The sequence below is a fragment of the Pagrus major genome, chromosome 22 (assembly GCF_040436345.1).
Source record: "Pagrus major chromosome 22, Pma_NU_1.0".
NCBI classification, from domain to species: Eukaryota; Metazoa; Chordata; class Actinopteri; order Spariformes; family Sparidae; genus Pagrus; species Pagrus major.
In genome coordinates, this window is record NC_133236.1 from 27,863,653 (window position 1) to 27,877,160 (window position 13,508).

At 41.8% G+C, this 13,508-nt stretch overlaps 1 protein-coding gene across 1 annotated transcript; it reads left to right on the forward strand.

Moving 5' to 3' along the window:
• The first annotated feature begins 3,473 nt into the window (after window positions 1–3,473).
• psmc1b (proteasome 26S subunit, ATPase 1b) lies at window positions 3,474–10,101 on the forward strand. The gene is made up of 11 exons (XM_073493053.1): window positions 3,474–3,492; window positions 4,034–4,087; window positions 4,398–4,494; window positions 4,862–4,986; window positions 5,078–5,263; window positions 5,558–5,686; window positions 5,856–5,952; window positions 7,302–7,491; window positions 8,138–8,289; window positions 8,708–8,862; window positions 9,749–10,101. Exons 1-11 carry the CDS (start codon window positions 3,490–3,492, stop codon window positions 9,881–9,883), a joined length of 1,323 nt encoding a protein of 440 aa, XP_073349154.1. The 5' UTR covers window positions 3,474–3,489; the 3' UTR covers window positions 9,884–10,101.
• The last annotated feature ends 3,407 nt before the right edge of the window (window positions 10,102–13,508 follow it).

Below are 13,508 nucleotides of genomic sequence, written 5' to 3' on the forward strand. Positions count from 1 at the left end.
AAAAAATCCTCCAGGCTCCACTTCTGACGTCACCAGCATGGCTTTGGATTATCTAACTTAATTGTGTATGTTTTCCTGATCAAGAGAGCGACCAGCCAGCCTTCCTTAGCATTTTTCTTGATTAAAAGCAAGCAAACCTGCAGAAAGAAAAAATGTTAAGAATGATATCATATTTTTGTACAGAGTCTACTTGAATTTTTAAGAGGATTCCCAATGGTTGTAAAAAAAATATATCTGTGAGTCATCTGCTGCAAAATCCTTTTCAGTCCACAGCACAAACTGAGAAGAAGGAGGTGAGATTCAGATGGCACACGGCTCTAATAAAACATATGCAGAGTAAAGAATGTATGTATTTGTATAAAAAAGAGAGACACCGAATGTAACTGACCATTTTCTAAACCTCTTTCCCAAGCATATATTTTCCAATCAGTATTGGCACCTTAACTGTAACAGCTGTGGTGGATGTTTGAGGGGCAGAAAAATAAAACGGGCACCAGCTCGCTGAAAGTTGTGATGTATTTATAGTGAAAAGAGGTTTTGACCACTGGAAGGGCAGCCTCGAGGGAACTACATCATGTTTTATCTACCATAGGGGCACTCAAGAGGGCACTATTGTGGCATTTTTGCGATTTGCCATTTTTTTGGTGGAGATAGGACAGCAAATTAAAATATAACAGTGCATCATTACCTGGTCACTAGCGGTGCCTTATAGGCTAACATTAGCAACCTGTGCTCCTTCCCTACCAGTCTATCATAAACGATCAAAGGGGGGAGTACTGCAACATTGATATTCGTCAAAATGCAGGACGGCATGCACAAATCAGCAATTACAACGTAACATGAGCTAGCTACCAAACATCAGCAGACTTATAGCTATTGTTTATGCTTGTTATAAAGAAAAGGACCAAAATAGATTGAAATTGTAAAATAGTTTGAAAAAAAAACCTGGATTGAAGTGTGCCTCTGAAAAAACTCCATTTGGAGGGCCATGTAGCACTTTGTTCTACCTCTCTATCCCAACGAGAATCGGGACACCCTACAACTAGGTGGCAAAAAACAAAACGTAAGATTAAGTGCCAGGGGAAGGGGTGTATTGGGATTGGGCTTAGCTCCAAGACCTAAGAGACATCATTAGCACTCACATCCACTATGTCGTGTTTCCCCACTGTGTTGAAGGCTATCCAGGATGCTATCAGATTTTAGGTTTTAGGTAGCCAGATTTAATGTAGCATCAAGTTTACTCTACAGCTGCCCCAGCCATGCATGCAGCTTAAGCCCCAGTCTTTTAGCTCAATATGGTTGTAGCCATGAAGAAGAATCTTAAACAAGAAAAAGTCAGCTGGGGACAGCGTTTCGAAAAACAACACCTCGTGGAGCTAGAATTAGCAAATAGCTGACATTGAGAAAAAAAAAAATTGTCACTGGCTGGAAATGAAAACCTGCTTTTGTCTAACATTATCATTGTAAACTGGATATGTGTCCTGTGTGTGGGCGGGGCTCATTCAAACAATCAGTCTGCAGCTTTCTGCTCTTCCAAATTCAAGAGATACTAAAGATGTGAATCAAGTCTGTCTTGTCTGTATGTCCTTGACCTGCATGTGAACACTTTGCTCTCATCAGTACTAACACTGAGATGTCAGCTACAGACTCAGCAAGCCAGTTCTTTAAAAGTAGAGAGGGATGAAACATCATGGAAAAGAAAAAAATCCCATAATGATGAAATCCAATATCTCATGCAGAATAACAAAACTGGCAAAAATAACTCGAATCTCACAGTGCCCACTCTTCGCTATGGAGACAATCTCACCTCAGACTGCATACTCTGATACACAAAACTGCACAAAGATGTTGCTTTTGCCTTTGCCAGCGTTCATGCACATGCACACTACAAACACAAACTCACACACTCACACAAAATTGCCTAATAGAGAATCAGAGAATATGTCAGAGAAGCTGTGCCTACACAGATAATAATAGCTTTGAACAAATGCCTGTGTGTTCCTATCTGTTTGTGTGTGTGTGTGCACAAATGCATGTGTGTGTGTGTGCTACGAGCCAGACTCGCACAGATGCAGACATACAAAGACTCTTTGTCAACGCTCTTTTCTGAGTCACGACAACTCCCAGAGAGTTACTGACACCGCTGTCATCTCCGCTGAGTTGGGGACAAGTCAAACACACTCTAATGGAACAATCATGCAGGACGCGTGGTTGATTCTGCTGTGCTGCAGAGGCGCTGATACCATTCATGGTTCAGTTAGTCTAAACTTCATAGGTGGCTATTTTATTATTATGTTCACAAAAGGTGTGAGGACCCGATAGCTGATTAACGTCATGCTGAATGGGATGTTTGACTGCATTGTGAGTAATACGGAGGAAAAATGAAAGTGGCTGTATTATCCTCATGACAACTACGGGAACAAGCAGTAATTTATACATGATATGATATTGAATCTGACCCCAGTTAGGTTCAGTGGCTGTCAGGCAATGGACTAGCTACACCACTACTGACAGCCCTGAACAATTAGCTTGTTGTCTTAATGACTTGATTAGGATGGTTGGCATGCATAGCCGTCATTGTGTGCATGATGAACGGTTTATCATGTGCATGAGTGTGACAGGCGAAGGTAAAAACAAGCAAGCAAATTAAAGAATCTCTGTGAAAATCAAGGCTCCAGGTGGCACGTGGTGCCTGTCAAACATGTACACAGTGAAAAATGCTTTTGTCCAGCAACACATTTAAGGCAAACATTGTTTTCTGGAGGTTTATTGAGCGATTGTGCAACACCGTGAAGTACTGAGAATGCTGGTTCTTTTGTTCATCTTCAAAACATAAAATAAACTCACTTTTTTGTCTTGTTGAAAACACAGGATTCTGTTGACAGTTTGCTTCTTTACATGCTTTTCTGAGGGCTCACAGGAATAACAGTCAGCCTAAATGTGCAAGTATCCATGACAACGCATGTGATGTTCATTATAATTAGTTGAATGAAGTTCAAGTAACATTTTGATTAAAACAGCAGATGAGACCCTGAAGTCTGTACACATGCAGACAACTGTGGAAGCAAACTGGAAATCAACTTGAAGGTAGAGTATGATGTCATCATATTATAATCTAGTCAAACAACATATAATCTATTCCAAATAGATTTTATTTAATGTACAGGAAATGTGTCAACAACATCTCTATGGCTGCCATAATGTAGAAGAAGATGTTATTTTAAAAATGAAATATAAGAAATATTAAGAAAAAAAAGGCTGGCCGACTTAAAGTCAATGTTTGCATGAAAAACTAATGGTTTTATTTGTTAAATTAACAAAAAAAATTTTTTAACTTAAAACCATAACAGTGCAGTATTGTACTAAAAGCATTTTTCGCTTTGGGCTGTTTATTCAAGCTACAGTCGACAAGCGACCCGCTTTTCTCCGGGTTTTTGGTCCTATAGACGTGCCGTACCCTCTGACGTCACTTCAGAGCGACAAGTAACAATGGTAAGTGAGCAAGCAATTTTCTGTCCGGCTCGTATATTTATTTTACTAAAAAACGTATTATTCGCCAACACAACATAAGCCATAGGGCTTTTAACGTTAACATTCGCGCTGTCGTGTAGTTATATGTGGTTTTATGTCTTGTTTGTGAAGTAATAACGGAATTTACGGTAGGTAAGAGTCTACTCGCCGAATGCTAGCTATGTTAGCTTTTTTTTCCTCCGTTGGCTGCTGTCGTTACCCTAGCTTTAATTAGCGGAGTCATTCATATTGGAGCAGCAGCTTTACCCCTTTTCGATTATTTAAGTATGTCATATTTCTTCGTGGATGACATTAATGTGACAGAGTTTGTCTTCGCATTAATGCAAGCTCATGTCAACGTGTTGAGTTGAGCTATTTTTTGCAGGTAACGGAGCTAAGCTAGCAACACTGTACACAACTAATTAGCTTTTTTAGATTGGATATTGCCGTCCATCAGGACCAAAATACTCTGAAAACTACTTTTCCTCTCAGATTTATTAACATATGCCTGATATTCACCTAGGGTCAAAGCCAGAGTGGAGGCCACGGTCCAGGGGGAGGCAAGAAGGATGACAAGGTGAGAATGACACAGCTTCTGCCAGCTAATGTCTGAACTTGTTTTGGTAGCTAAATATTATCATGTCAGGACGGTTTGAAATGACAACTGGGGCTGTAATAAGTGGCAAACCTTCCAGTTATTAAATCATAATGATTCTGTATAGTATTTTCAGATATTTTGTTCTTTTCTTTCTTCTCCATATTTGACCAGCAGCTGCTCATGCTGTTTGTTAAACACTGGTCTACTACAGGCTTCAGTCCAAACTTTATGTATGTGTTTCTGCCTATAACCTCTACTGATATGTCACCCCACTTTGTGCCAATTGAAGGATAAGAAAAAGAAGTATGAGCCTCCTATTCCCACCAGAGTTGGCAAGAAAAAGAAGAAGACCAAGGGACCAGATGCCGCTAGCAAACTACCATTGGGTAAGGAAGTGATAAAGCAGAGTTGTGAATACGTGTTATGTCTTTCCGGTGGCCTTTTTGAAGTTAGGTTATTTATAACAAGAGTTGTTAGGTCTCCTGCCTAGCTCTATTGAGCTCACTGGATATAACTGGGGATACTGTGTGGCAGTTATCCCTGGTAGAAAGACTAATACTATTGAAACTCCTTGCATGGCACTATCGAGTAAAAAGAGAAGGTAAGAGAAAGTATCTGAAATAAATGGTGAGAGTTGAAAATGCATGATACTGACAGGAAAGGCAAAGTCTACTTGTGGTTGAATCAAATTGGTGTTTATGTAATTGTTTCGAATGTAGCCTTTACAAATGCTGTCCTGTGTTTGCCTTTCAGTCACCCCTCACACTCAGTGCCGCCTAAAGCTGCTGAAGCAGGAGCGGATCAAAGATTACCTACTGATGGAGGAGGAGTTCATCAGGAACCAGGAGCAGATGAAGCCTCTGGAGGAAAAACAGGAGGTGAGTCCTTGTTATATATCTGCCTCACTTACTTTTGCCCTGTATATTTGGGTTTAATGTAGACACTTTAATCCTGTTATCTTTTATACAGGAGGAGAGGTCAAAGGTGGATGACCTGCGCGGGACCCCCATGTCTGTGGGTACTCTAGAAGAAATCATCGATGACAACCACGCCATCGTTTCCACCTCAGTGGGATCTGAGCACTACGTCAGCATCCTGTCCTTTGTGGATAAGGATCTGCTGGAGCCAGGCTGCTCTGTCCTGCTCAACCACAAGGTAATAATCAGTGAGAATCCTTATTTTAGGTTTTACCTCTTTAAAAATAAGTTAATTTGAATCCAGATATCTTTGTTGCAGAGTCAGATTCAAGACAATAAAAAACAAATAATTACAGTTTGTAGTATTTCTCAACTATGTCACTGCATTACTAGTCATTGATCTATAGTCAGCAAGTATCCTACAATTCACCAAAACACTTATCACAATTTTTTTACATTTTCAGCCTCCTCTCCTCTTGATTGTAGTTTAAAAGATTCTTACTAATTGTCCTGTTTTATGCACCACGTTTAGGTTCATGCTGTGATTGGGGTGCTGATGGATGACACTGATCCCTTGGTGACAGTGATGAAAGTGGAGAAGGCCCCACAAGAAACCTACGCTGACATTGGAGGTCTGGACAATCAGATCCAGGAGATCAAGGTATGTCACAAAAGTGCTTCATCTTGTCATGTCAAAAAAACAGAGACTAAACTGTTATCTTACAAATGCATTTGTCAATGATTTTGAATCAGAGAGTCGAGTAAAACTATACATTGACATTTTTCCTTAGAAACTGAGGCTGACTGTTTGATTTTCTTATGATATGCAGGAGTCAGTGGAGTTGCCTCTCACACATCCAGAGTATTATGAAGAGATGGGCATCAAGCCCCCCAAAGGCGTGATCTTATACGGACCACCTGGCACAGGTAGGTGCATCTGTTAAACATGTAAACTCCAGCAGAATTGATATTTTTATTGGGCTACCATCCCCAGGCAAGACTTCCTTGTACGGGTGTAATGGTACACAGAAATCCCAGTTGGGTTCATACCCTGGTTTAGGACCAGTTCGGTGTGTGTTCATTACAGTAGGGTATAAAAACAAAGGGATACTGATATGTATCACTATAGGCTATAAAACAGGAAAGCATATTTTACGTTACGAAATTAGAAAAACACTAAATAAATATGACAACAAGAAACTAGTGCAGTTGGAGGAGTGTTTAAATAAATTCCACCGTGGCTATATTTCAACATTCAAAGCACTCAAACATCTGGGTATCCAAACAAGTGATTTAAAGGACTCAGGCAGGTGTTCTAACCCTCAGCACATGTTGCTAATGGCTAAAAGTTTCTGGGCCAAACTTCAAAAATCTACGTACTGTGTAATCCGCGTACATGGACTATAACCCACATACCATGATGGCTTGACACAATAATGAAACTGCTACCTCCTTACTCCGTGTTGTGGAGATATAAAGAAAGATAACTGAAGACTGGACAAATAAAATCAGATGATTCATGCGCTCCATGTTAAACTAGTAATCATCAGAAAGTGATCTCCTACATACAGACAGTAATCTGTGATGTCATTCACATATTTATTCCCCTAACAATAAGTTCCAAGTGTGTGCTGCCAGAATGACATCTAAACTTGTACCCTTCCCTTTGATTTTCCAGTTCAGTCACATTTATGTGAAGTATTTTTTAAGTGAAATCCAGACAGGAAGGTCTTGTTACCAGTTTGACATCACTGGCAAATTCCATTTGGCCGTTAGGGACCTTTTTGTAAAGGGCACCGCAACAGGGAAGGTAAAAAATGTCACTAACCTCCTACAGCCTGTCAGTAATGCCACAGATAAAGGTGCTCTACAGTCAGTGTTGTCTTCTCAGTGTGTTTATAAAGAAGTACACACCATCAAGGTTACCATTAGAATATAATAGAAACACATTATTTTACCATCTTTGAGAGCAATATGCACAGATGACATGATTATTGTCAGAATAAGGAGAGAGTTGTGAGAACCTGTAATCCTTCTATATGAGCCGTGATAGTCTCAAGTTGCTGCAGTGCTGCGGATGGCAAGCTGTATTTTGAACCTTTACCACCTAAAAGTTGAATATAAAAGATAGATTATCACTTTGTCATTGTTGTCAGGGTTAGCACAGTGAATACACTGACTAGACAAGACAGAAATATAGATGCCTTCCTTCTTTATATTATCACCATCTATTACTGCCACATGCTGCCATGATGACTTTGTTTTCCATTTACCAGGTAAGACGCTGCTCGCCAAGGCCGTAGCCAATCAGACATCAGCCACCTTCCTGCGCGTGGTGGGCTCAGAGCTGATTCAGAAGTACCTCGGCGACGGGCCCAAGCTTGTCCGAGAGCTCTTCAGGGTGGCGGAGGAGCACGCGCCCTCTATCGTCTTCATCGATGAGATCGATGCCATCGGCACCAAGAGGTACATAAATGTCTGCTCGAAGCTATTTTAGACAGAATGTGAGAGACTTGGAGCAGTGATAATGTCACATATGGTGTGAGGAGTCAGAGGTGGATGACAAGGTGTTGATTGAGTAGGTGTGATACCTGGCTATGGCTTTAATATATTGCAGTTTTATTTTTACTCAGTGCTTGAGGTAGGGCTGAGTATGTACATCACACTTTGAAAGTTTGTAATTCAGGTATCAGGAGTGTGATTAAATGCAGTAGCTGTAGCTTTTCCCTTTTCTCTTTTTCATTGAATAAAAGATGACAGGATCGGTGAGAACAACACACAGTGTAGAAAATATAAAATCAAAATCTTTGTCTGTTTGACCTTTCCTGTTAGCATAATGTAAAAATAAAGACAGTAAAACTGCTGGGTAGGATATTGGCTGACTTGAATCAATGACTTTGGCTGGATGTTGACTCACGTAAATAATAAATGAGCTTGTGCTGTAGATGTGGCCAGGCTTTTTCCCTCGCACAGAAAAGACAGCAAACAACTCGGCTAAATGGGGTTAGTGAAAACAAGACTGCAGGATGGAAGTCCTTGAAGGGTGGATGTAGGTCGATGTAGTGGATTCTATAAATTCTTAAGATGAATGTTTCCTGTCTGTGTCGTGTAGGTATGACTCCAACTCTGGCGGTGAGAGGGAGATCCAGAGGACCATGTTGGAGCTGCTCAACCAGCTGGACGGCTTCGACTCGCGGGGAGACGTTAAAGTCATCATGGCCACCAATCGGATAGAAACTCTGGACCCAGCCCTCATCAGACCTGGTCAGTGGGGGTCTGAATGAGTCTTATTCTACCTTATTATTATAGGTTTATAGGTGAATTATTTGATTCATTTAGACTTGCACCAATTGTGCACCGAGACAGTTTGCAGTTCATATGATCAGCTGGTCACTGATGAAATCAGTTATTCAAATGCTTAACTGTAAACTGTAAAATGCAGGCAGCATCCCCACAGACAAAGGAACTTCCTGAATTGCTTTTATAATATTTGATAAATTAACCAAACCATCAGGGTTTGATTAATTGGCACACTGCTATGTTTATGCATGAAATCTGTTTTTAAATATTTGCATTTTTCCACTGAATAAAATGTCACAAACATTTAAAATGGCCAGATGACTGTAAGAAGCCCTTCAAAGGAGCAGGTTATGACATTTCTGTTTTCTTCCTCCCTCCTCAGGGAGAATCGACCGTAAGATCGAGTTTCCCCTGCCGGATGAGAAGACCAAAAGGAGGATCTTCCAGATCCACACCAGCCGCATGACAGTAGCAGATGATGTCACCCTCGATGATCTCATTCTGGCTAAAGATGACCTATCAGGAGCAGACATTAAGGTAAGGGCGGCACTGTCCACTCACAGGTGGCTGTTCTCTGATCACGGAGAAACTCGACCAGCCACACTGATCTTAAGATTTGAAAGGTGCAGCTTCAGTGCATGTGGCCGTTCAGGTTTATAGCTCCAGATGGTCTGTACTTCACTCCTCCAGATGTATTGGCTTCTATGGAGGGACACTGTCTTATCATAAGAGCGGTGTAAGCAGCCTGGTAGAGGGTTTTGTCCAATCGAACCGGCCCCGGCCCTGTAGATGTACTCTGTCTCTGACTCCAGCCACTTATTGATTGTGTGAGTTGTTGGCAGCGAGCCAGTTCACACTGTGGCTCAGCAGAAAGGAGAAAACAGTATGAAGCTGTTTGAAGGGGAGCAACAATTCCACATTATTGTAGCATCAACACTTATTTAATTGTGTTACATCCTCCTTTCAAAAACATCAATCCAGAGTGTTTACTGTACTTTTCAAGCTTTACGTCTGCTGCCCTCTTGTGGAGTCTGACAGAATTACACTCAGTTTCTTAACTTCCACAACATCATCAACATTATCTTAGAAATGATGTCAGTCATTAACAATAGCTGGAATTAAGCAGAAACAGATTTATCTGATGCTGATGCCTCAACCAAAACTCTCATGTGTGATTGTCCAACACTTTTGTGGGTCTGAGAGGTCAAATAAATTAATAGAAGGGTTTCTGGTTATTCTACAAACCAGCTGCTTCCACATTTTACTAGTTTAATCCCCCTTCTGTTATGTTTTCTTTGCATGAGTTACTAGTTTACCTTGTTGTCTCATAGTCTACATAGTGTAATTCTTTTATTTACATTAAACTGCAGCCTGACCCCTGTTCCCCTCCATTTTTGTTTCTCCCCCTCACTGTGTCCTCCAGGCCATCTGCACAGAAGCAGGCCTCATGGCTCTACGCGAGCGCCGTATGAAAGTCACCAACGAAGACTTCAAGAAGTCCAAGGAAAACGTCCTGTACAAGAAGCAGGAGGGCACGCCGGAGGGGCTTTACCTCTAACCTTCAAAACTTTAACTTCATCACTCTGACCCCCTCATCCCATCCCTCACCCCTTCTCTATCTATCGCTGTGTGAAAGAGAGGAGGCAGCAGTTGAGTTGTCTGTCTCCCCCAGAGAGAGTTTTGATATATTTTGTGCACGTCATGTCTGGCTTTATCCCACTCTCCTGTTACCGTTATGTGTAAAAACATTAAAAATAAAAAGGACAAAAAATAAAAGGTGTTACTCATCTGTTTTTATTCTTTTTATTTGCACCCTCACAAATCTTGTTTGTACAGAAGCAGGCGGCATCTGTTTGCCGTCTGCTTCGTATTCGATTCCTGTATATCGAGTTTGTCGCTGTGCTGTAACATCTTTAGATAATTAATCACATGAATTATTCAATTAATTCATTCCCTGTTGTCGCCCTTGGTATCACTAACAATCAATCGTCTCAATATGCAGAACCATGTTTACTTTTTACCTTACTTGTCTTTCTTGCATACCTGAGGACGGTATACCTGTTATTTAACGAGCCTGAAGGAGTCGCCCATCCCCTCCTCTTTAAAAAGACACATTCTTCACTAATTACTAGAATATTCCACATGACTCCCACACACTTTGACGACTGAGCACATACGCATAATTAAATCTCAGGGTTACAGAATTAGATAAAACACGCCGACTGTAGCAACTTCCTCTACTCTCAAGTGTTAAAATAACTGTTCCTTAGCAATAGAGGAGTGAATTCTGCTGCATGTTTTGCTTTTTTCTGCACAAGGCAGGGGGATGAGTGCAGCCTGTGCTTTGATTCTGCTGTCCTCTATTCAAACCAGCCTTTACGTTATTACAGCACGGTTAAGTAAATCCAAGCTAAGCTGCCCCTTGCTGCAGTCCTGACATGCGGAGAACGGCAGCGCTGATTTAATTCCTCCTGATGTGGAGCCATGTGTAACTCAGTGCTCAGCAGAAAGTGGCCCCCTTGCAGCAGGCATCGAACCACTTTACGGGGGCCATCTCTGGGCTCGAGCGAGGAAAAAAAAAAACGGAGCTCCTGCTGCAGCCCCCCTCCACGGAAACACTCTCTCCTTATTAAATCAGTCACGCATTTCAACCGCAGCTCATACATCGCAGCACATTCAGCAAATGGAAGAAAGAAAAAAAAAAAAAACCCATTTAAATCAAGCGTGGCGTGTTGGGCCGGAGAGGCTGGGAGGGTTACAAGAAGAGGGGTGTGCGTTCTAATGAGGCGTTTGCCCTGTCAGCTCAAGGCAAACTCTGGGCTGGGTATTTCTAAACCGCCCCCGTGAGCACACAAGATACTGATGTTGGGAGAGGGGGGGTGATGATGGTGTTGGCATTCTCTGAAATGTCACATCCACATTGCTGTTCATTCACGATGTGTACAGATTGTGCTCTGCATAAAAAGGCTTTTAAGATGAGTCCCCGAACACGTCAAAGGATGAGGGCCTTTCAAGAGAAAACCTTCTAACACGCCACATATTTAGCAAAAAGTTGCTTTTCATTTGTGCCGTCTGAACACGGCAAAGATCGACTCAGGATGAATGTGTTTGTTGTGCAAATCCTACAATCATTAGTATACTCAAACATTTTGTGTGGGTGCTGACTAATTCACACTGAATACCTCAGGCCCTTTTTTTATTCAGCGTCTTTAAAGGGTAAGAAGGGGTTTAAGGTGAGCGAACCGAGCGACTGCCAATTCCAGTAAATGTAGTTAAAAAGAAAGCTTAACATGTGCCGGCGTCTCCTGTCAGCGGCTGGTTAAACTGGGCCGGATTCCTCATTGTGAATGTCAAAGAGTGGAAGAAATAAGTGTTTGTGCAAAGCAGCGAGAAAAATGTACGTGTGCTTATGTAATAGCTGTTTCTCCTGCTAAACAGGGCAAAACGCTGAACAAATTCGGTAAGAAAGTCCCGATTAGTTCCAGCAGATTAACGCATGAAGTAGCTCAACTTCAGTTAGAGTTTACTCGACCTGATGAGAGGGACTGCACACGGCCTGGACCTCAGACTGAACTGCACAGACAGATTTGCTCCGTTGTGCTTTAATTTGGGAATCTTTAACAAGTTAACATGGAAAAATGAAGAAGTTTGTTTTTCTTTTCTTTGGTTATTTCAGTGTTTATTTTGATGCACATCAGCAGTAAACAGTGCAACAGCTGCTCTTCCTGGAGTCCAGAGTGAAACCATATCAGGTTTATATGATTAAAGACCTGCACATACATGCACATAAAATGAGGTACAGCACAAATACATTTCCCTGTTATAATGTTGTTAAAATAAACTTTATGCATCCTTAAAGCTTTCTATGACTGATTAAATCTTTTCGGCTGTTTTTAAAAGCAGTGTTACTATTATTATTTTCTGATGAACGATGGTAAGCAGCATAATACCACCTTTGAAAAAAATTTAAAAACGGGAAAGCAGGCACCGTAAAGAATTAGAACAACGTACAGAAAAAGGAAGTATGAATGTGAGTATGTACAGTCAATATACAGAGTATTTGTGACTTGTGCAGGACATCAAGTAGCCCAAAAGACAGTAAAGTACTGACTGATACAGATGCACAGGGAGCGGTCAGGTCAGCCCACTTCAAAGCATTGTTTTGGGGCTGCGGGGCAGATACCACAGTCTGGTTTCAGTGTTTCAGGACAGTAATTAAGCCTTGAAGGTCTGTGAAACAGGTTGTGAGCTGTTAACAATGTGTTCAGAAGTTAATTGCCCTCCTTCCCTTTTTTTTTGGGGGGGGGGGGGGGGGGGGGGGGGGCATTTCAGCAGTTCACCAAACTACATACACTTTTCAGTGATTTTAAGACAACAGGGCCAATGAGTTCAGCCAGGACACTTTCTCCAAACTACCTGCTCCTGATGTCCACAGTCTGTCCACAGGGTGGTGCTTCATGTCAGGCACACACTTCACACACCTCCTCTCTCCAACAGGCTCGGAGGACTTCTGTATGCATGTGTGGAGGTAACGACAACACAAACTCTTTGCTTTTGCCAAATGAATTCTGCGTCGTCACTCTTTAAAAAAAAGTTGACTGTGTTCACATTCAGGAGGTTTTTAAAACTAAAAAGGAAACAACCCTCGGTGCAACAAAAGTAGCCATGCTTCATTGTTCCCCTCGCGCAGGCCTACCACACTCTGTCGCAGCCAATAGTAAGTCTGCGCACATCCCATCTCGAGCCTATCAAACATTCACCCCGCACCAATGAAAACCTGTCGCAGTTTCCTTCCGTCTCCCACCAAAAAAAAAAACACACATAAATAATTACCGCCAGTGATAAAAAAGCCGAGGCGACGTGGCGCAGAAAGGTTTCTTTTTTTACGTTTCCTGTATTTATATTTATTATATTTCCATCAAGTGCCACTGCCTGGTGCAATGCAGGTCCCGTGTAGCCAATCGATGCGCTCGACACATGGAGTATAATATTGCAGGTCTGCAGCGGCCAATCAGAAACGCGATCACACACCGGCACAGCAAAAATTCTCCAGTGTCAACCGGCCCGGGCTTCCTACACCAGAGGTATCCTTCCGCGGGGCTGCGAAGTAGTGCCCCCAATCTAACGCGCTTTAGTGGCGCAAATAGCAGTCAGATGGATGATGTTGAATTCCTGATGCATTA

What these genes read in the sequence shown, in the direction of transcription:
- psmc1b (XM_073493053.1), top strand. An exon ending in CTCTGGAGGAAAAACAGGAG is followed by an intron (nt 4,987 to 5,077) that starts GTGAGTCCTTGT and finishes TCTTTTATACAG; the next exon opens with GAGGAGAGGTCAAAGGTGGA. An exon ending in ATACGGACCACCTGGCACAG is followed by an intron (nt 5,953 to 7,301) that starts GTAGGTGCATCT and finishes TCCATTTACCAG; the next exon opens with GTAAGACGCTGCTCGCCAAG.